General features: G+C 39.9%; 3 protein-coding genes and 1 pseudogene across 4 annotated transcripts; 1 reads left to right on the forward strand and 3 right to left on the reverse strand.

Moving 5' to 3' along the window:
* Positions 1-846: 846 nt before the first annotated feature.
* On the reverse strand, positions 847-2,625 carry LOC116733068 (uncharacterized; annotated as a pseudogene).
* A 2,802-nt stretch (positions 2,626-5,427) lies between these two features.
* Positions 5,428-8,929, reverse strand: LOC116733041 (V-set and immunoglobulin domain-containing protein 1-like). The gene is made up of 5 exons (XM_032583698.1): positions 7,815-8,929; positions 6,994-7,695; positions 6,782-6,907; positions 6,299-6,342; positions 5,428-6,182 (listed from the first exon to the last, which is right to left on the reverse strand). Exons 1-5 carry the CDS (start codon positions 7,867-7,869, stop codon positions 6,069-6,071), a joined length of 1,041 nt encoding a protein of 346 aa, XP_032439589.1. The 5' UTR covers positions 7,870-8,929; the 3' UTR covers positions 5,428-6,068.
* Positions 8,930-15,597: 6,668 nt separating this feature from the next.
* On the reverse strand, positions 15,598-21,298 carry LOC116733039 (RNA-binding protein 4.1-like). 2 transcript variants are annotated; one of them, XM_032583693.1, is made up of 4 exons: positions 20,844-21,296; positions 18,469-18,887; positions 17,728-18,374; positions 15,598-17,449 (listed from the first exon to the last, which is right to left on the reverse strand). In XM_032583693.1, the coding sequence occupies exons 2-3, from the start codon at positions 18,875-18,877 to the stop codon at positions 17,737-17,739; spliced, it is 1,047 nt and encodes a 348-aa protein (XP_032439584.1). In that variant the 5' UTR covers positions 18,878-18,887; positions 20,844-21,296; the 3' UTR covers positions 15,598-17,449; positions 17,728-17,736. The 2 variants fall into 2 exon arrangements, with proteins under 2 accessions (XP_032439584.1, XP_032439585.1); XM_032583694.1 differs by having other exon boundaries at positions 15,598-18,374; positions 20,844-21,298.
* An 878-nt stretch (positions 21,299-22,176) lies between these two features.
* On the forward strand, positions 22,177-23,368 carry tifa (TRAF interacting protein with forkhead associated domain). Its single transcript, XM_032583700.1, has 2 exons — positions 22,177-22,377; positions 22,506-23,368. The coding sequence occupies exon 2, from the start codon at positions 22,529-22,531 to the stop codon at positions 23,111-23,113; it is 585 nt and encodes a 194-aa protein (XP_032439591.1). The 5' UTR covers positions 22,177-22,377; positions 22,506-22,528; the 3' UTR covers positions 23,114-23,368.
* The last annotated feature ends 932 nt before the right edge of the window (positions 23,369-24,300 follow it).

The following is a 24,300-nucleotide window of genomic DNA, read 5'->3' on the forward strand; positions in this document are numbered from 1 at the left end:
CCCTTCTAATTGCTTTCTGGAGAAAAAGGCCTCCTGTAATGCAACATGTGACTCATTACATCCATAGAGTTCCTCGAGGATAGAAATAATTTTAGCTGGATCCCCTCGTTCCTGACTAGAGCGATATTTGATTTCATCCCTAGCCTCTCCTTCTAAATGGTCGTACAAAAAGAAGGCCTGATCTGCTGCTGACAAATTTCGTGCCCGCATACACGCCTGTACCTCCTCAACCCACTCGCTCACACTAATCCCCATCCGTCCCCTAAACATAGGACACTTACGATCACGTGGGACAAGCACTAACCTGTCTGTTACTTGGGCAGCAGGGAGTGCAGAAGCTGAAGATGGCCCAGCACTGGAGCTAGATGTGGAAGGCGAACGCTCTGCACGCAGCTTCTCATTGTCAGCCTTTAATTGAGCAATCAGGGTCTTCAATTCCAGTAGTTCTTCCTCCATTACTACAAATAACCAGCTCAAGAAAATAAATTAACCGCTGCTGTTTGTCCTTAGAACCAAAAAAATAAATAAAAACTACTGCTTGACCATTAAATAGCAAATACAATGAAGTAATGGAAATGTCTCAGCCTCAAGATTGTAAAAAAAAAGATCCTGCTCACAGCGCCAAATGTGACGGTACCTATGCTATCCCGATTGGCAACTTGAATTTTAAGATAACTAATTTAATAGTACTATAAAGTTACCTTTAAGGCGCACAGGCCCGCTACATATGAGGCACGAGACAATTCCACTCAGTCCAATCAGTTTATTTATTTCAATTTTCTAGTCAGAAATATATTAGTTTAAAATCACGCACACATTAAAATGACATTTACTTGGTTATACAGTTCAGTCCTCACAAATCAAGCAATAGCAGTCCAAGTTAGGAGTCCGTCCTGAGACGAACCGCCGCGCCACAGCAAACGCCAGCCAGAGCGGCACCAGAGGGATCAGGACGAGCTGGTCATGAACCAGCCTGAATCAGCCACACTGGACGAGAGTCAAAAGCCAGCTTACGCCGACCAGGACAGCGGGTATGAAGCCGACAACCAGGGCGACGGGCAGGCCGCCGTCAGCCGACGACGAATAACCAGGTCACAGGCGGACGGACCGTCAACCAGGGACAACAGAGTACGGGCAAGCAGCCGGCCAAGGACAAACAGCAGCGTCACTGAGCTTGATGCGTTATGCCTCTGGCAGGGAGAAGAAGCAGTCAGCTGGTACAAGTCACCAGAAGAAGGCTTGAACAGCAATTAATGTCTTAAGCGCGTCAGTCGTATAGCGCCAGTGAACAGTGAAGTCTGAACCGGAAGGAGAACGTGTTGTCTACCAGGTGAGGGAGGGCCCTTTATATGCAGGCAGCGCTACAACCAATTAAAGTCAGGCACTTGTGTGGTGCGTTCAGGGCCCACAGGGCATACTGCCACATGATTATAGATTATACAGGCATATCTCACCTGTTCTGTTGTTCTGGATAAAGTTGGATCCAGAATTCTTGACTCTAGTTTTCAAAGAATAAATTATGTCACTTAAAGACGTTTTATTGAAAACAAGGAAAGATGCTTTTTAAAAATAAAAAAAAAGTACCTGCAGCTTGGTTGGTGTGTTTATTTTTTGTCCTGTACACTATGAACATTATTAAAACAAGGAAGAGACCAGCCAACGATCCAGTCACAAAACGCACCAAGAATTTTCCCTCGCCTGCAGAGAGCCCACAGTCAGAATTTCTTAAACAGAAACTCACGGAGACTTCTACTTACTTGTGAGTGTCAGTCTGGTTCCGTTTCCAAACACGATCTGCCCACAGGAACTAACGACCCAATAGTAGGTCCCAGCATTAGACACATTCAGGTCCTTAAGAGGCAGGCTGTACACACATGTGTGTGTTGGTGTGTTGGGATTTCTCTCACATCGGTCTCTCTCACCTCCATGAGTGTAAAAGAGTCCTGGGTGGGATTCTTCAGACTTCCTGAACCAGTAAACGCTTCGTTCTCCACCACAGCTCCCAGTTTGCACCGAGCAGTTCAGAGTCACGGCGTCTCCTGGCCGAACGCTCTCAGGTTCTGACTGAAGGACCGAAGGTCGGATGTCAGAACCTGAATTTTTAATAATGACTGTTGCGCCTTCTGAAAAGCTCACAATTTGTGCATAGGTGAATGTGCAGTAGTAAGTGGCAGAATCTGACACCTTAAGGTCAGAAATGATCAGCTGGTTTGTTGTTCGGTTTTTTCTAATCAGGGTAAATCTGGAATTGTTCTCAAATTCTCCATGGAAAATTTTTTCTGGACTATACACAAAGAAACTAGAGATGAGTTTTGGATTCTGTCCCAGAGTTTGTTTGTACCAGCAGATCCACGCCGACTCATCGCCTTCATAGGAACAACATCAGGTCACCTCACCTCCGGCAGGAGCCGATATAAAGCTGCTCTTTAGATGAAGAGCAGGAGATGTCAGAACAGACGGTGGAACTGAAAGGATAGCAGAATAAATTCTGCTGGACAAAATTCCCTGGAGCCATTTCATAAAGAAGTGACACAAAATGTATAAAATCCAGAAAGAAAAAAAATTCTCACCCATTTGTCCCAGAAGCAAACTTGTGAGACAGAAGACCAGACGTTCAGAAGCCATCGTGTCTGATTAACGGTTCGAATGAAAGGAAGGTTGAACTTTTCTCTGCTTTTAAGAGACATGACTGTACAGGATTGGCTAGCATCAAGTGACAACAACATGTCCTACTAAGGAAACATGCTAACTGTGGTGTAAACTTCTGTACTTCTAACGGTTCGCACAATGACTTGCTGGAAACAATCATTTTTTGCCGTTTTGCTTCGTTGCGACCGAATTGTACTCAACGCTTTTGTAGTGATGTGATGACAGAAGGACAACTAAACCTAGAAACTTAAACTATATAATGAAATGTAACTTTTGTATGTTTTCTTATGTTTTAATGGCTCTAAGTACATAAACAATTTCAGTAAATAATTTAGAATAGCTTTTTTCTATGATTTCACTGGCATAAAAAACACTCACTGTTCCACTCACTCATTGTATTTGGGGACCTCTGTGGGAGTGTAACCACGTCTACATCCTGTGCAGCGTTAACATTGGTGCCAGTAAAGGGAGCTGACCCAAAAGTCTGCCTGAATTGATGCATTTCAGGCTTGAAAAAAAAAAGTTCATCGTTCTGAGATGCTGTAAAGTGATATCCTCCTCCAGATAAGCCTTCAAATGTTGTGCCAATCTGCTTAGTCTTAGCAACTACAAGCTCAGCAGGGCTGGAATTTTTTAATTATTCATAAAGTTGTGAAAATGAGTACAAGGCATTAGTTATTTACAATTAAAGTTCAAATTAAAGCAGTCTGTTTTATTCAAAAGTGCTACAATGTGATTTTGTTTTGATTATAGCCATAAATCAATCTTAGCCACATTAGCCAAGCTAAAGCTTCTGGCACAAAAACAGATGAAAATGAAATTCAATCAGATTTCATTTGGTCCCACTCATTTTGAGTGGGACCATTTTGATACGCACTAACTCAAGTAAACCAGGTGAATAAAAATATATAAAAATTTTTTGTATATATATACTCTGAGTGATATGATTATCTTTGAGTAGTTTACACTTAATGTGTGACTATTTAAGTTTTATTACTCCAAAGTTAGTTTATTTTTTACTTTTTTATTTGTAGGTCATATATGTTGGGTACATAATGAAAACTTTCTGATTTGCAAGCAAATATACAGATTTATAATGTGGTTGACAAATTAATATTTTTTTATTGTTTTTTTTTTGTGGTTTTTTTTGGCCATGTAAAACGACTGGGACTTTTTATCTGTAATGGCATCTTTTCCTGTGTTAGACAGAAGTTATCCCTGAGAGCTTCTTGAAAAGGTAAACAAATCCTCAAATAGAGGAAAAGTTAGCACGCTAGTCTGCTGTACGCCGCATCCATCCGCCTCATCAGAGGATTTAGCTAGTCAACCGATTGTGACACAAAAGCTAACGACCGTTTTAGCTGACTTACGCAATCTAAGACGACGCAAACTGAGAAAATTCCCATCAAATGGATGTCATGCCATGCTAGCACATATTAGCAGTCCACATTTTCGCAACTGACCATTGTTACATTTGTTACTGTTTTGTCCATCTGGAGCTGGTTTCTGTTTTCATGTGGAATTAAACTTCATGGAACCTGTTGACTGAAGAGACTTACTAGATCAGCTGTAACTCATCAAGAGTGGAGGAAACCTCTGGAGTTTGTGTCAGACTGTTATTACAGCAGTATCTGCAAAATGTAGTAGTCCCTTTAAGAGCAAAGGATGTGGCTACTTTAAGAGTAGACCGGGGGTTGATATGAATCACAGCCAGTTGCTGAGTGATACCTTGCTGTGTGTGAGCAAAGGCCACAGGTACAGGCAGAGGCTGAAGCTAGCAGTAACCCCTGACTTCTGATAGTGGTTGTGAGCTACAACTATCAAAAGTCACAACTCCTTAAATTGAGAGAATTCAATAAAGCATATCTACGCAGAGAGATGGAGGAGCAGCTAAACAAACTGCATTTAATATAAGATCCACATGTGAACATCATGTTTGACAGAATCCTGAAACAACTGGTCCCGATTCTTGGGTCTGTCAATCACCTTGGGTGTCATCGATCCCAGTTGGTGCAGTTTGGTACCATATTTGACCTGTTTCCATTGTAAAAGTGGCCCATACAACCAAACTGCACCGCACCATTCCAGTTCCCAAATCTGTCCATGGGGCATCACAGAGTATAATCCGTTGATTGGGGGACAGAAGTATGTCAATGCTTGTGCATCACGTTTGCTGTCTCACAATTATGACACAACGTTAGGCGTTTGGGTTTAACCCCGCCTGCCCAGTGAGAGTCCACCTAGTGGTGGAAACGCTCTCCTGAATATGCCAGTCTATCAGATAGGATACTGAACCATGGAAGTACTGCAATATTATATCTCAGGTTCAGTCATCTTTTGCAATATGAGATTTAAAGGTGATTTCAGAAATTCACTATACTGACTCTTCCACAAGGACTGATTGTTCAACAACTATACACACGCTGGAAAAGAAAAGACCAAACATGCTCTGAAAAGACATTTTTACATAAAACAAAAACAAAAAACTTTGCCCTGTATCCAAGCTAAAGTAAATCTTGTCAAAAGAATACATGCCGGGGTTCTGTGGTGGTGCAGGGGTTAAGCACAGACCACATATGGAGACTTCAGTCCTCAGGATGGGTGTCATAGGTTCAAGTCCCGGCCTGATGACCTTTCCCCCCTCTCTCATAACCCACCTTCCTGTCAATTCACTATCAAATTAAGGCTCCAAAAACCTAAAAAAAAAAAAAAAAAGAATACATGCCAGTGGATTTGTTGCATGTTGTTGAGAGTCAATCAAGAAAAACCACAACAAACAAAACTTAGGTCCTTTAGTGTTTGCAGCAAGATGCTGCATATCTTTTATAGATCTGTCTCAATCCATTGTTATCTGGTGGCCCCTGTCAGAGACAGAGATTTTAAAAAGCTGAACAAAGAAGCCTGAGTCTGTTCTGATTCTACAAACACGATGCTTCATAAAATGAAAAGAATAATGAACAACGCTGACAATCCTCTACACAAGACTCCAGTAAGAGAATGTCCACAGACTGAGGCTTCTTCAGATTTGCTGCAACACAGGTTTCTACAGGAGCTCCTTCTTGCCAACAGTCATCATCATCTATAAGAACTCTTTGAAGAAATTAAATTACTAAAACATTTAATTTTCTTTCAGGAATAATACCATATTTTTGTGTGAATAACATTACCCTGAATTCAAAGTTGGCGACTAAGCAAATTATCATAATGTACGCACTGTAAAAACTGGCATCTAAGGGACCAAATACACACACAATTTAACCATTTTAATAAGTTTAATAATTTAAATAAGTTTATTCTGTGAAATGTTAATAAAAAAAAACACACAAAAATATTCTCCAGTCTTTGACCCTGAAACAGTCAGAAAGCTGTGCTTCAGTTCTCCAGGCAGCTTTAGGAGAGTGAACTGAACCGTCTCCAGTCTACTGCGTCATAGCTGAGTACACACACTCTGTGCTCTTCCTGTGTCTCCTTGATCTGCTGAGCTGGTTGGCATTTACAGCAGCGTAATGGAGGTCGCCTGCGTCTTGGTGAACCTGGTAACAGAACACTCCTGGAATTAGTTTTTTTTTGTTTGTTTGTTTTTTTCTTTTTCAAACTTCAAGATGTGACAATTAATAGTTTGTGAAATACAACAGATGAGATGAGGTACCTCTGTGCTTGTTGCTGGTTGACATAAAAGTCTTCCATTAAACTCTGTGAAAGGCAAAAGGCATCTTTAGTTTAAAAAAACATATATATATATATATACAGTATATAGTGTATGTCACATTTACACATTTTAGATCATCAAATTTTTATATCAAATGTAGAATTTATAAATACCAAATCTAGTTTTTAAATTATGATTTTGCTTATTAAGAGAACAATGCCGTCCAAACCCACTCACTTTTTATCAAAGACTCACTGCCAGTCATTGCAAATGTCTGATAGCAGTTGCTGTCACTCAGCGTGGTACAACCAGATATCAGGCTTAACACCTAATTGGTTTGGAGAGCATTTTCCTAAATAAATGAAATTATAATTTAAAATTTGCCTGTCAGACTTTAGAATTTTTGGACGATCTACAAGGCGCAAGTGTTACAAAACAAAAGCAAAATCTCTAATGGGGAAAATAGATTTGAACAGAAATAACCTGAAGTTTGGCAGCAGTTTCTCTTGTGCATCTTGTACAGTGTGAAGACCAGTAACACACTCAGGATGACGGTGAAAATCAAAGCTGCACTTAAGAAATAAACCAAGGACAAAGAGACGGCCTCACCTGCAAACCCAGACAAACCCACACAGACAGAAAGCTTTAGATTTCCTACTAGCAAACATAAACGTCTCTGAAATGACACAACTCACTTTCCAAGTCCAGCTTCGTCCCGTTTCCAAACAAAATTTGTCCACATGAAGCAACAGCACAGTAATAAGTCCCAGCGTGAGACTTACTCAGGTTCTTTATAGGCAGATCGTACATGCAGGTGTGTGTTTGTGTGTTCTGACTTTTCTCACACTCATTGCTGTTTCCTCGGTGGGTGTAAATGAGTCCTGGATGAGATTCTCCAGAGTGTCTGAACCAGTAAACACTGTGTTCTCCACCACAGCTCCCAGTTTGGACTGTACAGTTCAGAGTCACAGAGCTTCCCGTCTGGACGGCTCCAGATTCCGACTGACGGACCCAAGCTGTGTTTTCCAGAACCGGATTCTTCACGCTGACCGTAGCACCCTCCCCAAACTCAAACACAAATGAAATGCCACTTGCACAAAAGTAAGTTCCTGTGTCTGATGGTTTTAAGTCAGAAATACTTAACTGACTTTTCCCATCGTTGTTTTCCACGCTGAAGCGTGGATTGTCCTTGAACTCGTCATGAAAAGTGCCACTTTCAGCAAATTTATAACTGATAGAGATTATCTGCAGCTTCTGTCCCAGAGATTGCTTGTACCAGTAATACCTCGCAGCTTCAGTCCCATAAGAACATTGCAGAGTCACGCTGCTGCCAACTTCAGCTGACACGAAGCTCCTCTCTTGATGAATATATGATTTTCTCAAATAATTCAGCTCAACTGAACAGAAAGGGGGGGGAGGGAATCTCAACCAAAATTACACTTCTCAAAAGATAGAAATGTTCGAAGTAGGATAGACTAGAACGTTAAAATGACCGATCTCATAAAACACAACTCACCTTTTCTCCATAAGAGGACGACCACGAGACAGAAAACAGAGCCTGAAGGTGTCATCCTGCTGAAATGGACGTGTTGAATGCAAAGCACCTTGATGCTCACTGAACTCCACAGAGACAAGGCTGTGCTGATTGGCTACCAGGAGAACATGATCTCGTCATCACAGCCACCCATAGTGTCACTTTAGGTCTTAAAGAAGACAAACATGGAGAGAGCAAAGCTGAAAACCTCACAGGATCCTTCTGATGAAAATCACAAAGAGTGTCTGCTTCAGTCAGACACATCAAAGCTCATCTTTGCTTAGTTTGATGTACATGACAAGAACTTTTGCAGACACAATAAAACCCGATCTTTGTCACAAAACAGAGCAACTATCATTCGTATTAGCGTTACAAGCTAGCAAACAAGGTCATATAAGGAGCATGGTATACTTAAAGCACCAAATGTTTTTTTGTACCATTTGTGTATCAGTATCCCAAGCTGTATTTTCTTTTCTTTTCTCACTCTTTTCTATTCAAAAGAAAAATATTTCTTTTGAATATTTTCGATATTCAAAAGAAACACTCAAAATATCTGTGGCCAGTCTGCCATGGATAATTTGGACACGTTGAAATAATTTGGAGTCACGTTTCAATGAAATATCAATTAAAACTGAGCTGGGAAATGGCAAAGGTTCCCTCTAGTTACTTATTCTCCACCACACTCTCTGACCTACAAAGATTCAGTGGGATGAGTGATGGAACTTAGCGATAGATAGCATAAATATTGCAGATATGCCTCACTGCTTTGGAATTTACGCGAGTGCATCCAAATGTTGTGGCATAACTTCGATATTATTCTTAGACGGTCAGGCAATCGGTACATAGTGAGGCTACTCTCACCTGACGCAGTAGCACAGTGTATATGCACTGCACAAAATAAAAACAAAGCTCTCTGGTCAAGCTGCCTATGTTAACTTTATTTTAATAACGCCTGTATTCTAATCTGCTGATAGTCGACAAAGCCAATGAGAACACAATGATTGTTTTATTTTATACTGGTTCAGTTAAGATGAAAGAATCTGACCTAAGAGGCAAAAAATGCCTTTAGGTTACAGTATGTAGTTATATAAACCACTTATTTATTTAAATATGTAACAAAATATTGTGTATATACAGTATATGTATATATATACTGTATATATATATATATATATATATATATATATATATATATATATATATATATATATATATATATATATATTATATATTATATATATTATACTATATATATATATATACTGTATATATATTATTAGAGCCAGAATATTATATCAGCAAACCATTTTGTTGTTCTACAGCAGCGATGGCCTTTTAAGTATACAGGATATGATACAGATCATAAGACTTCCTGAGAGAAACCAAAGAAGACACAAAGAAAAGCCGAGTCTCTTACATGTTCAAGTAACAAACCCTGTTCAAAGCACGCTGCGATCGATCCAGTTGATAACAGACCGCAGGGGAAGCTGTGAACAGATTCTTACATCACTGGGTTGACATTAAGCTAAATGCTAGCTTAATCTTTCCCAGGTCAGATTTGTGTACAGACTGTTCAATGTAGACAAAAGCAGCCGTCATCTGAAGGTGATGCAGTCATATACAGTTAAATCCGAAATCGTTTATTTCGATTTACAGTTACTGTAATCAAATGAGACAGTAGTTTCTGCAAATAATGAAACAATGTCAATAAAATCTTTGCTTTTTTATTACAAATGCCATGTTGAATATTATTTACACTTTTTGTAAAAAAAAACAACAAAAAAAACATGGAAAAGTCTTTTTTGACATTACAGCAGCCTTTCCCTTTTTACAATTGCTGACCAGGTTTTCTGGCTTGTTTTCATTGGTATTTTAAAGATTTTTCTTTGTTGGTGAGTTCTGAGTCTGTGAGTGTTTGAAGGATTCTGGTCTCCACCAGATGGACTAGATTATTTCTAATCCAAAATAAAAAGTTGGTAAAAGTAAATAAATTGATTCACACCTAAATTTGCCAATACATAATTTTAGGGTCAGTTGCATTATTTTAATAATTTTACAGTATTTAATCATCAAAGAAAGAATTTGTGGATAACAGCTGTATGCAGTTGTTCATTCTCAGTTTCCGTCGGCATCGGTGTCACACTAGCTCTAGTGATAAAAATAAAATCACATTCAGACTTCCTGTTGGGGCCATTCTGAATACAGGTGTTTAAGAAGAAGATGTGCTGAATGCCCATTTTTAGACTGTTAACCACAAAGAGACAGTGGGGCTTTGAGACTGTTGTGTAAAAGCAACACCACCAGAACAGTTTCTGAAATCTAACACACCTCATAACTTCACCTCAATACGAATTTGTAAGTAAACATTCAAGTAAACATTTTACGTTATTTCTGGTGGGTTTTCTTGTCAATGTGACACTGCACATAAAATCTTAAAAGAAAAAAATTATCAATAGCAGGAACAATAACTTAGCAAATGACCAATACCAACCTTTGTGGTTGGTTTGAAAAAAAAAATTTTTCTCAGTTTTCCAAGATAGTAAAGTTAGTCTGGCTCTGGCACACATAATGCACAGATGCAGTTTACATAGAAATGTTGTTCCATTTTTATCAACTTTCCAATGCAAGACCTTCGTTTCTGTGACTGTTCACAACCCGTATTTGCTATGTCATACGGGAACTCAGATTCCACAAGTCTCCTCTCCAACAGACCAAAAGTGTCAGAATTTGTCAAATTTCTTCCAGAGAATTTTCTCTTAAATTCTTAGATTTGAGTCTTATCAAATGGAAAGCCGTTTATACTTTTGTGAATAGTATTTCTCAGAAGCTTTGATTTTTTTTTTTTTTTTATCTGAATATTCTGAATAGAATCTGTCTTCTGACACACAACCCAGCGAGTTGGTTCTTGAAAGATGGATGTTTGGTTATGGGTTGTACATTTTTGAACAAATGTCCTTTCCTTCACATAGACATTTTGATTTTAGAATTCAGTTCTGCTTCATATCTTTAGTAATATTCCTCATCACTTGGTTTTATGTATGAAGCATAGCCAGCGAAATCAAAAGTGAAGCAGGAGTCTTTTGGGGGCCTGAGGTAGAGCTTCCTGTGTTTGAGTTTCCATCAGTGGAAACTTCTGCTGTTTAAGTCATACCACCTTCACCACAGCAGTGGAGGGACATCATTATACACTAAAAGGTGTGATCTGCTGGGCTAAAGATGATCGCAATAAGCTTCAGTGTCTGTATTTTTTTTCAGAGTCATCCTTAGTAAGACACATATACTTATACACATATACACGTGAACAAAATCTCTGCTACCCCTTAGTTAATGACTGAAAAGCTCACAATGGTCAGTGAAGCAAACATGGTTGAACATAATCATTTTAAAAAATAAACTAATGACACAAGCCTGGACAAAAGGGAGGATACCTCTAGAATCTATTGAAAATAATTTGAAAATAGGACAGTCTGCCTCGTTAATGGGTGACAAGTAGTCACTGTGCTGTTTGGTGACCACACTGAACACACAGACCACTGGAGGCCAAGGAAAGAGTTGATCCTAGAGATTAGGAAGAACATTGTAGAGAAGCATGTCCTGTGGCAACAGTTGTCCATATAACTGAGATGTTTAAGGTCCACAGGACTGTGGTCAACCTCTTTGGCTGAAGGAGGAAAATTGACGATAAATTAAAGAGATGCATGATTCAAATGGTAACTAAAGAGCCCAGAACAACTTCCAAAGAAATGAAAGGTGAACTCCAAAGTCAAGGAACATGAGTGCCAGATGGCAGCATCCATCACTGTTAGTCAAAGTGGACTTCATCAGAGACTACCAAGGAGGAAAGCAAGGTATAAAAAGGTGAGAGTGGACTTGGCCATAATGCACAGTGACAATGGCCTTTGTATGCTGTTGTTCTTTGCCAATCGCCAGTGATCCTTTAAATGCTTGGCAAAGGTAACCTGAAGAGTGGATGGCGCCACAATGGACAATATGAAGGAGAAGGTTGGAAACCAAAATCAAGACAATACAGAAGAAGTAAGCCAATTATCAGAATTCCAGAAATGTGCATTCAGAAAGGAAATACCCCAGACATGCAAACAGAAAATTAGCACATACAGCTAATAACCTGTTTCTCCACAACATGGAAGCTCCGGTCAGGCATCATCCCTTGGACTTTCATCCATCTGATGACTTTGAATTGACTTCCATTCACCTTAGTAACTGCAGTTATGTGGAATCCAGTCATTTTCCCCTAGCCCTGATCATTACTAATCTATTCCAAACTCTAACCTCAACCAAAAAGTAATTCACACCATACCTCTGACTAGCAGAGCTTAGTGCAACTGCAAAACAAATAGAGGACTAGGAAAATGTGCTAATTTTCCACAAATGACCTCCCTTTGTTGGTGAAAATGGTGAATGTAATTCTCTATATATCCTCTATATTCTCTATATGCAGAGACTTATACTTGCACACACACAGCAAGTATATGGTGTGTGTGTGTGTGTGTGTGTGGGTGTGTGTGTGTGTGCGTGCGTGCGGGGGTGTGTGCGTGCGTGTGCGTGGGTGTGTGTGTGTGTAGGGGTGTGTGGGTGAGTGTGTAATGATGTAAAACGTGATGTTAAGAAATAACACTCTTGGCCCACTTCTGTTCTTTGACCTCTGTGGTCTGAGGTAAATCTGCTAAAGTTGTTGACTAAGTGTAGGCGAAGCTTAAGAGGCAAACACTTTTCTCACCTAAACCCAAACTTCCTGAGTTTTGCAGAGACAAAAGGTACAGACCCACATCAGTATTTCTCGGAAAAAGTCAAGTCCAGAATGTGAAATTAATCCCATCATTGTTTGGCTGTTGGTTTTTTTTCTACATAGTGGCAGCTATGCAAACTTCTTGGAGAAAGATCCCTGGACAGGATTTGAACCCACACAATTCTTGCTGCAAGGCAATGGCACTAACAATTTCCCTTCTGTGTAATCCTGATGGGGAGAAGAAGGTGATTTAGTTTAGTTAAAAGCAGATACAGAAAGAAAAAAGTGTTTTAACTGTCTCAAGAAGCTCATACTACGCTTGTACAACTATCTATCAACAGTACCAGTGATTCTCACTGGTCTTTTAGGGTTATGTGAAGGCATAACCCTTCACATAACCCTAACTCTGAAGTATAACTCAGAGTTGTAAGCGTAAAGCAGCAAAGCAGCAGGAACAAATAAGTTGCATCAAAGCTACGACCACGTATACATCCTGTCAGGACGGAGGAGAGGTGGAGCCGACAAAACCACTGAGGCTGTGGTCGATGCAAGCGGCCTGGACCGTAGCGGGAGCACAGCAAAGACAAATGCTTTTCTGGTTTCTGTTTTCGTAAACCACCCGTAACACTCAAATGACATTGCTCTCCTCTGAGGCAACGAGTTTAAAGTTGAGGAAAGCAGTTTAGAGCTTCAAAGCTCTAAACAAGATGCCATTTTATGAAACTTAACTTTTGTCACTTGACCACAGTATCCTTTTTGTCATTTCTATTTTTTGAAACAACAGTTATGTTATCTGTGTGCATTGTTTATTTTAAAATACAATGTTGGTGCAAACTTCTTAGTCGGGTGGCCAAACCTACGTGATCACTTCTTCAAATGAGGATCTGATCACAAAATGTTTGCCAGAGTGAATTCTCCAAAATGCTGGTGAAATGCTGCCCTCTGTTGGCCAGAGTCTTAACTGAACAAAATTGTTTATTTTTTCACCTTAATTGGAAAACGTAACAAAACAGACAATACAAGCCTTTAAGATACAGATTTTTACAGAGCCTTGCAAAAGTATTCAAACGGCATACACCTTTTTCATTAGGTTATGTTGCAGATTGATCCCATTCTTCTTTGTAAAATAGCTTACAGTCGAATTCCATAGAAAGGGTCTATTAATAAATCTTCAATTCTCACTATTGATTTAGATTTCCGCTTTGGCTGATTAAATATTATTAAAGCTTTGTATTATTAAATAATAATTATTATTTTTGCTCTGAATTCCCACAACTTTAAATAATATATTCACCTGACCTTTAAATCTAACATTGACAGAGAGCCTTCATTGTTTTATAGTTGATGTACACCAATCAGCTGAGTAATGTTTAGTTGCTTTTTATTGTTTTATTGCATAATTCAAGAAAGCCATTCCTGTAAACTATTATCATTTCAGAGTATGAAGAACTCCTTTCTTATCAGTTTGTTGAACATCTTATTGTCCTGCGGTCAGTTCAGCCAACTGTTATTGACTTGTTTATGTCAAGGAGTCGAGCCAACAGCCAGGTTCAGTTTGTTTTAGCAAGGCCAACAGCTTACTGCTGCTTTCATATTGCAGTTTAATATGTAACTTAACCCCAGTGCTTTTTGTTAAATTGCTCACAGTTGGCTTATCAGTGTCACTGTTCTTATTGTCAGTTTCGGTCAAGGAACTGGTTGAGTGATTCACTTCACTTGCCTGATCCCCAAGAACAACACTATGTCAACATCCATAAAAATCATAAATTTATGATGAGATTTATCAGAAGAAGATCATATTATCTCAGAACGATGAGGTTTGTCCTTTGAGGGTTTTGGTATTTATAATGTCTTGTTTACCTACAATATTTACACCTCAGGTGTGTGCGAAAGAATAAATGGAAATAAAACTTACATAGTATGAACATGGTTATACTGTGTGAATTAAATTTCTGTGCAATCAACCAACCTGCAAGCAATGCACTTACAGGTGAAACCAAAGGTTTACGTACACTTTCTTTTGTTTTAGGTCAGCTAGAATTACCAGATTTATTTCTATTTGCTAAATGCCACAATAACGAGAGAAAGAATAAGTTAAGAGATTTATTTTTGAATGTCTTCAAGGTCAGAAATTTACATACAGCCATTTAGTTTTTGGTAGCAACTCCTTTGAAAGGCATGACTAGGGTCATACATTTTGGGATTCCTTACAGGATCTTCTGCCAATAGTTAGCTGGAGTTCTGGCCCGTTCCTCCTGACAGAACTGGTGGAACTGAGTCAGTTTGGCAGGCCACCTCACTCACACACACACCAGGTCTACAGACTGAGATCAGGGCTTTGTGATGGCCACCAAACCATTGACCACTTCACCAACATTGTACATTTGGAAGATCCATTTATGGAGAGTTTTCACTTCCTGGTTGACGCCGTTAGATAGTCTTTGTCAACATAATCTCTTTCCTCATGATGTAATCTAGTTTATGAAATGCACCAGCTCCTCCTGAAGCAAACAGCCCCTCAACGTGATGCTTCCACCCCACCTGTGTAAAACGTGATGCTTTACACAGTTGGTATGGGGTTCCCAGGTTTGCACGCGTGACCCCTCTTCCTCCAAATGTACCGATGGTCATCATGGCCAAACAGTTCCACTTTAGTTTCATCAGACCACAGAACTCGCCTCCAAAAAATACAGGTCTTTGTCCCCGCTGTGTGCACTTGCAAACTGCAGTCGTTTTATTTATTTTTTGGTTCTTTTGTTGTAATTGCTTCCTCTTTAATGACCAATGTTTCAGCCCATGATTTTTCCCTGTGGACTTTTCTGTGTGGACATTGACATTCTCTTACCCCATCTAAGCCATCATATTCACAAAGTCTTTGGCTTTTGTCCTGGAGTCGATTTGTACAACATAGGTTTTTATCACTGTCAGTAGGCAAAACAGGAAATGCAATGCAATACATTTGCACCAATAAGGAAAAAAGAACGTGGCTCAAATGCATAAAAGCAAGCACAAAATTTATGTCATTTTTTTAAAGAAAGTTTTATTAACATATGTAAAAACCAAAACATTACACTACAATGCAAATTTCTAATATCTAAAAAGTATACAGCTTAACCTAACAAATCTACATTTTGCACTAATTCATTTATATTTTTAACACTCATTTCCTAATCACTGCAACTCATATTTGGATCTTCCAAGATTTCAGAAAGTATTCATTTTACTGCCTGTGTCTTAAAAATGCAGCACTTCCTCTCTAGACTGTTAACACTGACTGACAAAACCAGTAAAGCACCAAATGAAGGATTTAGAAAGAATGCTTCTATAAACAATTCGGTAGGCTATAAAATGATTTGGAAAAGCAATGCAATTAATAAAAACTGATTTCATATGATCAAATTCCAAACAAAGATGCATTCTTTTACAACACCTTACATGAGGGAGTCATGGGTCAAGGGAGATGATACTGGAAGTTACAATAATGACAGAGAATGTTTAAAGTCAAATGAGTCCATTTGACTTTAATGGACTCATTAAAGTCAAAGGAGTGTCGTAAGGAGTACATGCTGCAGAATATTGGCAGCCGATCTTATGAGAAACCAAAATGCAACCCCAATCAAACACCTGTCAAACAATCCATCTACCTTTACTCACCGTTTTGACCGTCATCACATGGTCAGATTACTGGTGTGTTACATTTGGGTTGTGATACTAACACCTGTACTCAAGTGCTATGGCCTTACAAACTCATTTATACACGACTATACACAAGTATTCTCAAGTTCCGATAGAAGATGACCTTCATGCTTAAATTGTGCTCAACTAGTTTTGCCAGTGAGTAAATATAAATAAAGAGGTAATTTGTTGTATCAAATTACCAGGTTGATGCAGGTTGATATCAAGGACTGATATCAACCTGCATGACTGATTTTACCTAGCAAAACTGACATAACCTAAACACGAGGCTGTATTGGTAAGTTGTCTTACCTGTTCATCATGAGGGTGCTCAGCTGCCTTTGATGTAATCCTGACCCCGCATGCAAATAAATTAGCCTCTGCTATTAAATGTTCGCTGCCTCTTCGTTCTTTTGTTGTTTTTTTGGGGGCGGTTCAAATGGGGAAAATAGCAACATTTTGGCATAGACAGCAGGGGTAAGTTGGGCATTCTGCAGATGGAAAGAGTAAACTTTGGGATCTCACAAGAAAGACGGCACGTTCTTTATCTAACACACCGACTTTGACAAGGTTATTTATTACGCCAACAAGTAAGACAGTGCCTATAAAACGTATTCACCCCTAGGATGTTTTATCCTTTTGGTTGTTTTTAAAAATCAATCGTGATCAAAGTAGTTTTTTTCTTTTTAGATAAAAACTTAGCAAATAACCTCCCTCCACCCCATTTATTCTTTAAAAATTGACGACATAAATCTGCTTTCATAGCAACAAAGGTTTACACTATCATTGTTGGAGAATTTAGTGTTTTACTGACATGACGGAACAAACGTGCAACTACAATTCTGTTCGGGGGCCAAAGTTTTGATGTTATTATGTTGCAGGCATAATTTAGGTTTGTCAGACTCACATAGATCAAAATCATTTAAACGATGCAAAAAAGTAAATAAATTGAAACATACGATGCGTTTACTCAGACGTTAAAGCAATAAAAATACTACTAGTAGAATTATTCCCAAAAAAATGTAAAAGAAAGAAAGAATTCTCCCAAGTTAAAACAAAAAGAGACGTCGACGCCGCCGGTGTGGCTCTTCTCGTAATCATCAAAGGCCTACACGACGCGCCAAGCCGCAGCGATGAAGAGATAGAGATGTGTGACTCAGGAGGCGCCGAGCCGCAACGCAGTCGGACAAAATTCCTGAAAAAGAGCAAATTACAAAATGAACTATCTGCAGATGTAGAATCAAAGCGCGCAGTTTCATCACAGTTCTTGCTGCCTTCTGAGGTCAGAACCTTAAAATCTGTCCGACAGAAACTTTACGTCATAGATTTGAATCTCATAATAGGAATGTTCAAGCTAATGCACTGACTGGAATCCAAACCACTCAGACACAAAAGTCTGCCTCTAACTTTAGAGGTACGTAATGCATTTTAAAGCGGGATGTGAAGACGACGGGATCTCTGATCTATGCTCACCTTCAATTGTCAATATGCATAACGTGCAGGTGGCGGAGGCAGCCTGCCTGCATAGGGGTCCATTGCGCGTGGAACGCCATATGCAGGGGCCCGTGAAACAGGAGAGAGTCGAGAGCGCTCATAAGCATAGCCGTTACTGGGCGGAGGGGGCAACGGTGCGTTAGGAGCCCTCCGGATTGGGCTGCGATCTCGGGCGTAGTACGATGAAGGGGGAGGTGGAGGGGGTGGAGGGAGGGGTCGACGCTCATATGGATTAAGCGGTGAGGTCAAAGGGCGGTCTCGAACGATAGAAGAGGGCGGAGGCGGAGGAGGTGGGGGTATAGCACGATGCTCTTCATAGGGAGATCTGGCATACTGACGAGCTCGGTACTTCTCGTAGTAATCTACTACGCTGTATCGCTCCCTTTCGCTGTCATAGGGTCGCTCTAAATAAACTGACCGCCTGGGGGGAGGGGGTGGCAGAGGAGGACCTGGGTAACCAGGGGGCATGGGGCGAGCCCTCAGGTAGCCGGGTGGGGGAGGCTCAGGCCGCTCTCCTGGATAGTGTGGAGGCCAGTAGCCTCCCCTGTCTGGGGGAGGAGGTGGGTAGTCTTCAGATTCTTCATACCTAGGTCGACTCTTAGAAACCTGAACGTGGATGTGTTTGTCTACAAAATAAAAGAAAAGACAGAAATTACATGGTGAGTTTGATTTTAGAAATACATTTTACTTTCTCGCCACTTCTAAATGTTTTTTTCTTACCTTGAAACTCAGAGTTATCCAGTTCTTTCATAGCATCCATGGCCTCATCATAGTTGGGCATGTGCACAAAAGCAAAATTCTTGACAACAGCACACTCTGTGACCGTACCGTACTCTTCAAACAGAGCACGGAGTTCGTCATCAGCTCCTTTTTCTACATTGGCTACATGCAGTTTCACGGGGCCCTGGTTCTTCCCGTGGCTGGCCTCGACGTTGATCGCTGTGCCGTGGAGCTTGTGCTGATGAAGGGTCCTGATGGCTTTGGTGGCAGCCTTACGGTCATCCATATGGACAAAGGCAAAGTTCTTGATGATGGCGCATTCAGTGACCATGCCGTACTCCTCAAAGAGCTCCTTGATCTCATCCTCGGTAGCTTCTTGAGGAAGGTTCCCCACAAAAATCTTCACCATTGCTGAGGATCTGTTTAAAAGCAAAATGGGATAGGAAAGTTATGTAAACTGAGGACAGAAAATGCAACAGTTTTCCTGCACCTTAACACAGTAAATCAATGTCTCCAAGTCAGAACACTAGCACTTCCAGACCCAGGCTATGGTGTGGAAAATGCTGGCCGAAACCCAGAGGAACCAACACCCTCTTCCCCCCGATGACTGACATGTAACAGCACGAGGTCATTGCTATATAGTATTGCAATTATCAAATGATGATAATTGTATAGCATTTTATTTCCATTTTGTAGTCATCAAGCTGAACATTTAACTTTTTCTCTGCAGTGAGAACGTTTTGAGATCAGGTAACATTTCACCAATCGAAGTGATCATAATTTGGCAAGGCTCTGATCGTTTCCTGACTCGCTCCCCTCGGCGGGAGAAAACCCTGCAGAAGCGGATCAGCTGCGCTGGACGCTCCAAAGCCTCTGGTCAATTAAAGCGTCCAGATCAATGATGACATTCTGACAGAAATTGTTCTTATATTGATTGATGGTGAGCTCCGCGACGTTCCCTGTGCGTAAAGTTGAAGCTATCTGCGCACCAACTGGTCAGATGCGAGTTATCACAGTCTGGATACGAAACCAGCAGATGCTCTCTGTACTTATCAAGACGAGGGTGAGGAGGGAATGTGATATTCAGTTAAGTTTTTACTGGTTTCGTTTTTAGACCACCATTAGAATAAGAAATGTAACTACATATTGTCTATTTGGCGTTTGTCATATGATGTGTGATTAATAGGAGTGTAACGGTGGAGCTGTGTGCGCATTTCCTGCGCTTGTTAGAGTCTAACTGACATCTACACTTTAAATTTTTTCCTTCCTCAACAGTCAGCTGCTACTCCTCTATTTAAACTACAATATGTAGATCGAGACAACTTGGTTCGCGCATTCTCTTTAGGTTTTCTTTATGTACTGCAGGCTAACTGCGCCAGAAACCCAAGCCAGGCAAATATCTTTATTTTTGTGCAACAGCCTTCTTTTTATATTGCTGCACAGTGGCGCAGTAGGTAGCACTGTTGCCTTGCAGCAAGAAGGTCCTGGGTTCGAATCCCGGCCCGGGATCGTTCTTCATGTCTCTCCGGGAACTCTGGCTTCCTCCCACAGCCCAAAATTCTCTAAATGTGTGTGTGAATGGTTGTTTGTTGCCCTGAGACAGACTGGTGACCTGTCCAGGGTGACCCCGCCAGTAAACAAAAAAAAAGTGAAAACGATTTAAGAACTTAAATTACTTAAATATCAAGTGTTTAAATAATCCTAAAATGTTTTAAAGGATAAATATTTGACGGGTCTATCTAACGTGCTGTCACACGTCCTGCTCTAATTTTCTGAGGGTAAAAATGGAGATTTGTACTTTTTTCTGATTTATTAAATCTCACAATTGATAAACTATAATTTAATGAGACCTTATTTGATGAAACTAGACATGGACTAGATCTACTAATTTGATGGTAACGTCAATGTATTTATTGTTAAACTCTTATTTTCTGCTGTACTCGGCAATACAAACATGCATAACATTTTTTTACATCAGGGGACACAAGGAGAGGAGAAAAACACAGATCAATACACAAATTGCGTAGACATGCATATTAAACTTGCCAAGAACCTGGTTTTCACTGCTAATGACGTCGTATTAAGAGCTGAAGGCTCTAGCTTGATGCCGCGTGAACTATCCCGCTTTTTCTATTGATAAGCCGCTTTCATTAAAGTCATTAAAGGTCAACTTTAATGACTATCGCGTTTATTTCGTAAACGTAAAATCTTGAACAATAACTTGAGCCTTCCGTAGCTTTACTGTAGGTTAGCCATTAAATGTAACAATTCTTGCAACAAGAAAAGACGAACAAACGCTCAAAAGGAGAAACAATTGATTCGGAAATGCTAAATAAAACATAATGCAGCTATACAAGAGCATATATTCTCAGTACCTTCGTATTAAACGGCCAAAACAGCCAAGTTTATCTCACGAGGTATTCTCCTCACAACTTCCGTCAAAATTGACGACTTCCGCTTCTTCCACACAACGATGTGAAGCACGCCGCGCGCTGCTGTGGAGGGTAACATAATCTACATTATTCATAAAAGCGACAGGAATAAAAAAAATGTTATAAATCACACCTTCAATCTAGTATAAGTGAACTTATAATTTTCTTTGTCATATTTACTAAGGACAACGACACAGCATTTTTATTTTTTGCTAATTCTAGTGTTTTATGCCAAAATTTCAGTGCTGATTATCACTAGATACATTTTTCCTCAAAACTTTGGCGCAGCCTGTTGTTGCTTATCAAATAGGCAGGATAAATCCGTTGTTACTTTCCAAGGATACATTGAAACTTTACAGAATATCAGATATGAGAACAAAATGTTAGGCAAAACCCACAATAAACAAGCACAGACCCTTTTTTTTTAAGAAAAAAGAAAAGAAAGAAAAAGCATCGTATGTTTGAGCCTGCCATCACCTTAACATCCAAATTGTTTTAGCCAAAGGTGGAAGGTTGAGAATTTGGGGTTGCTTTGCAGCTTTCTACTTGAGTTGACCCTGAACTGCTCTTTACATTAAAGGTAACTGGAGCCACATGTGAAGTTTCACTTCTGAAGTTTAGTCCATAGGCTGAATAGACTTTAAAATAACCGGAAACATATGATGCCCTCAAACCTTGGTGAGATGAGGTAAAGCTGCAAAGCTGTTGATTTTCCAAATGTTTTACAACTTGATTTATGTGGAAGATGAACAGAAAGAAATGAACGTTTACGCACAACTGGGTTAATGGATAACAATTCACTTTCACAAGGTTCCTCTCCGATAAGCACTGAAGGCTTAACAATTGTGAGACTATGCAGAGATTTTCCCATTGTTAAAGGCTCCACCAGGACACACCAGAGCGATCATGTTACAATAAAGCCATGTAATAAAAGTTTGCTTGAAACAAGAAAACATTCTACCCAAAAAAAACATAGTAGTGAAAAAATGAGAAAGTAGTAGGATATTTAATAACAATAACTGTAGTTTACAGTTATTCTTTGTCTTATGATGCAGTAAAAGATCCAAAAATACATATCTTAAGTAAGTAACAAACATTTATTTAAATAATATCTCCTACAGGTCGGAAACCACAAAGTCCTTTCAAAATGTAAGACATTTTGACACACCGAAATTCTAGACTCTGCTATATTCAAGCTTAAAGATGTTGAAAAATAGTTTCTGTTTACTACTGCAAAATTTCAAGCAAAAACACCGAGTACTGCAATTTCCAAATTTACACTTGAAAGCAGCAGGTCACGGGGGTAAGGGAGGGGAGAGAATGACGAAAGATTGCAGAGCAGTCAGGAGGAGCCTTTCCTGTTTCATAAGCAGAAGAAGCGATGTTGCTCACTTTGTCCTCAGTTTCTAGTTGATCACTTTCTTTTCTGTGCGAGGGCAGAAAAACAAACTTTCACGTTGAAACATTTAGCTTTCAGGTAAGACTGGACTTTCCTTGTCTTGTTTGTATCACATTTCTTTGATGAGGAAACTGCCTCAGCTCAAGTTGTCTGTCTGGCTTTGAATGCTTTCTAAAACAGTTTTATCACTTCTAATCTCTCAACAGATTTCATCAGGATCTCTTCCTCCATGACGAACGTGTCTCAGACAATGGAGACAGAGGAGGACCTCCTCACTTTACTCCACATCAAGTTTTACCACCCTCAGCAACACTGTAAAGGTCTCTACAACTCGCTTCCCTTGGGGACCAGGAGCAGATGCTCTGCCGATGATCCTCTCAGGCTGGGCCGTGACGCCCAGGCCTGCACCTACTCTCTGGTCGACCCCAAGGTGTCCCGCAAACAGCTGGCCCTAAACGCCTACCGTACACCCAAGAGCCCGGACATGCTGTTCTCCATCCAGAACCTGAGCCAGAGAGGGCGACTGTCAGTGAACGGATCGTCGCTGGGCTACCTGGAGAGAATGGACCTTCCAGACAAGGCTCTGATCCGGTTCTTAGAGTATGAGATGCTCATTATTCGGGAGTCTGGAGAGGCAAAGACCAGTTTTGAGGTGGACATGGAGGTGCTGACTGTGCCTCCCTCCAGGGAGACGTACACCTGTGTGCCTGGAAGGGCACCAGTCATGGACACGGGTATGGTGAACCAAAACACGGCTGGACTAAGAGAACTTGGACCTCTGGAAACTGATGAGACACTCATCTATTATAAATGATCAACAGACTGAACTGGGTTAAGCATCAAGGCATTGCTGTCCATTTGTTATAGTAAAGTTGAATTAGGTAATGATATTCATTTTCTATTGTGAAATCATTAAATTCTTTTATACTTTGACTTTTGCAAATAGATCAAATTAAGCTAGACCCTTAAATGTCTGCTTTCATTTTTGGGAAATATGAATATTGTGATGTTTTAATGTTATTTACTTCTGAATCATAGGTTTAAGCAATAAACTACTCTTTCTACAGCATCTTTTGTCCGACATTTGTAAATTATGTTCCCGTTATAGATCCAGTTTGGAAACTTGACAGAAAAGCTATCACTATCAGCCCCTCCTTTGGTGCTTTAACGTTGAAATCCATAAGTCACATGGCAAAACTGCAACTGGAATGTTCTGTGGGGTCAAGCATAAGCCCTCTGACCTCTTAGGTCAGTCAGAGTCCTTCAGGCCATGAAGACACAAATGCTTCAATTCCAAATTACATAACATGGAGGCTTAAAAGGGCGACTCTACAGGAGGCACGAGGTCATCTGCCGGGAAAACTATCTGAAACCCGAATCCACCGAAAGGAGAAGTGTGAAAAAGTTGTCTGTATAAGACTTGCAGCATGTTGGGGAATAATCAACTGTTCCATACAAAAGCTCAGAGCAATGCTGCCTGTACAGCTTGACTTTGAACAAAAGAACCGGTAACTATCTTGTATTTCCTTCACTCTATAAATTTCTGGCTCTTGACCAGGTAAGCATTGGAAAGCATGTGGCGAGTTTTTTATGGGGAAATGGCTTCATTGATGGGTTACTAAAGACAAAAGGTAATGTTAGAGAATCTGAAGAGACAGTCTGTGAATCTAGCTTGAACTGCCATGTCTTTCAGACTGAACTGGTTAACTATAGTTTGCACTGGTTAAGTTGGACAACAAACATCCTTGTGCTGCATGAAGAGATGCTGCAGGATGAAAGCTTTTTTCACAACTTAAGAGTCCACCTACAGTCGTATATTGGTAACTGCGTCAAAATCCTATTTCAAGTGAAATATATAAATTAAACAAATCAGTTTTTATAATCAGAGTAAAGGTATTAGTAGAAAATTTAAAGACCATCTATTAACAAAGATAAAACAGCAATACATTTTTAATTAAAATATGTCAATCGTTTAAAATATAACCTTTAAAAAGATACATT

Source organism: Xiphophorus hellerii, chromosome 14 (assembly GCF_003331165.1).
Source record: "Xiphophorus hellerii strain 12219 chromosome 14, Xiphophorus_hellerii-4.1, whole genome shotgun sequence".
In the NCBI taxonomy this organism is placed as follows: Eukaryota; Metazoa; Chordata; class Actinopteri; order Cyprinodontiformes; family Poeciliidae; genus Xiphophorus; species Xiphophorus hellerii.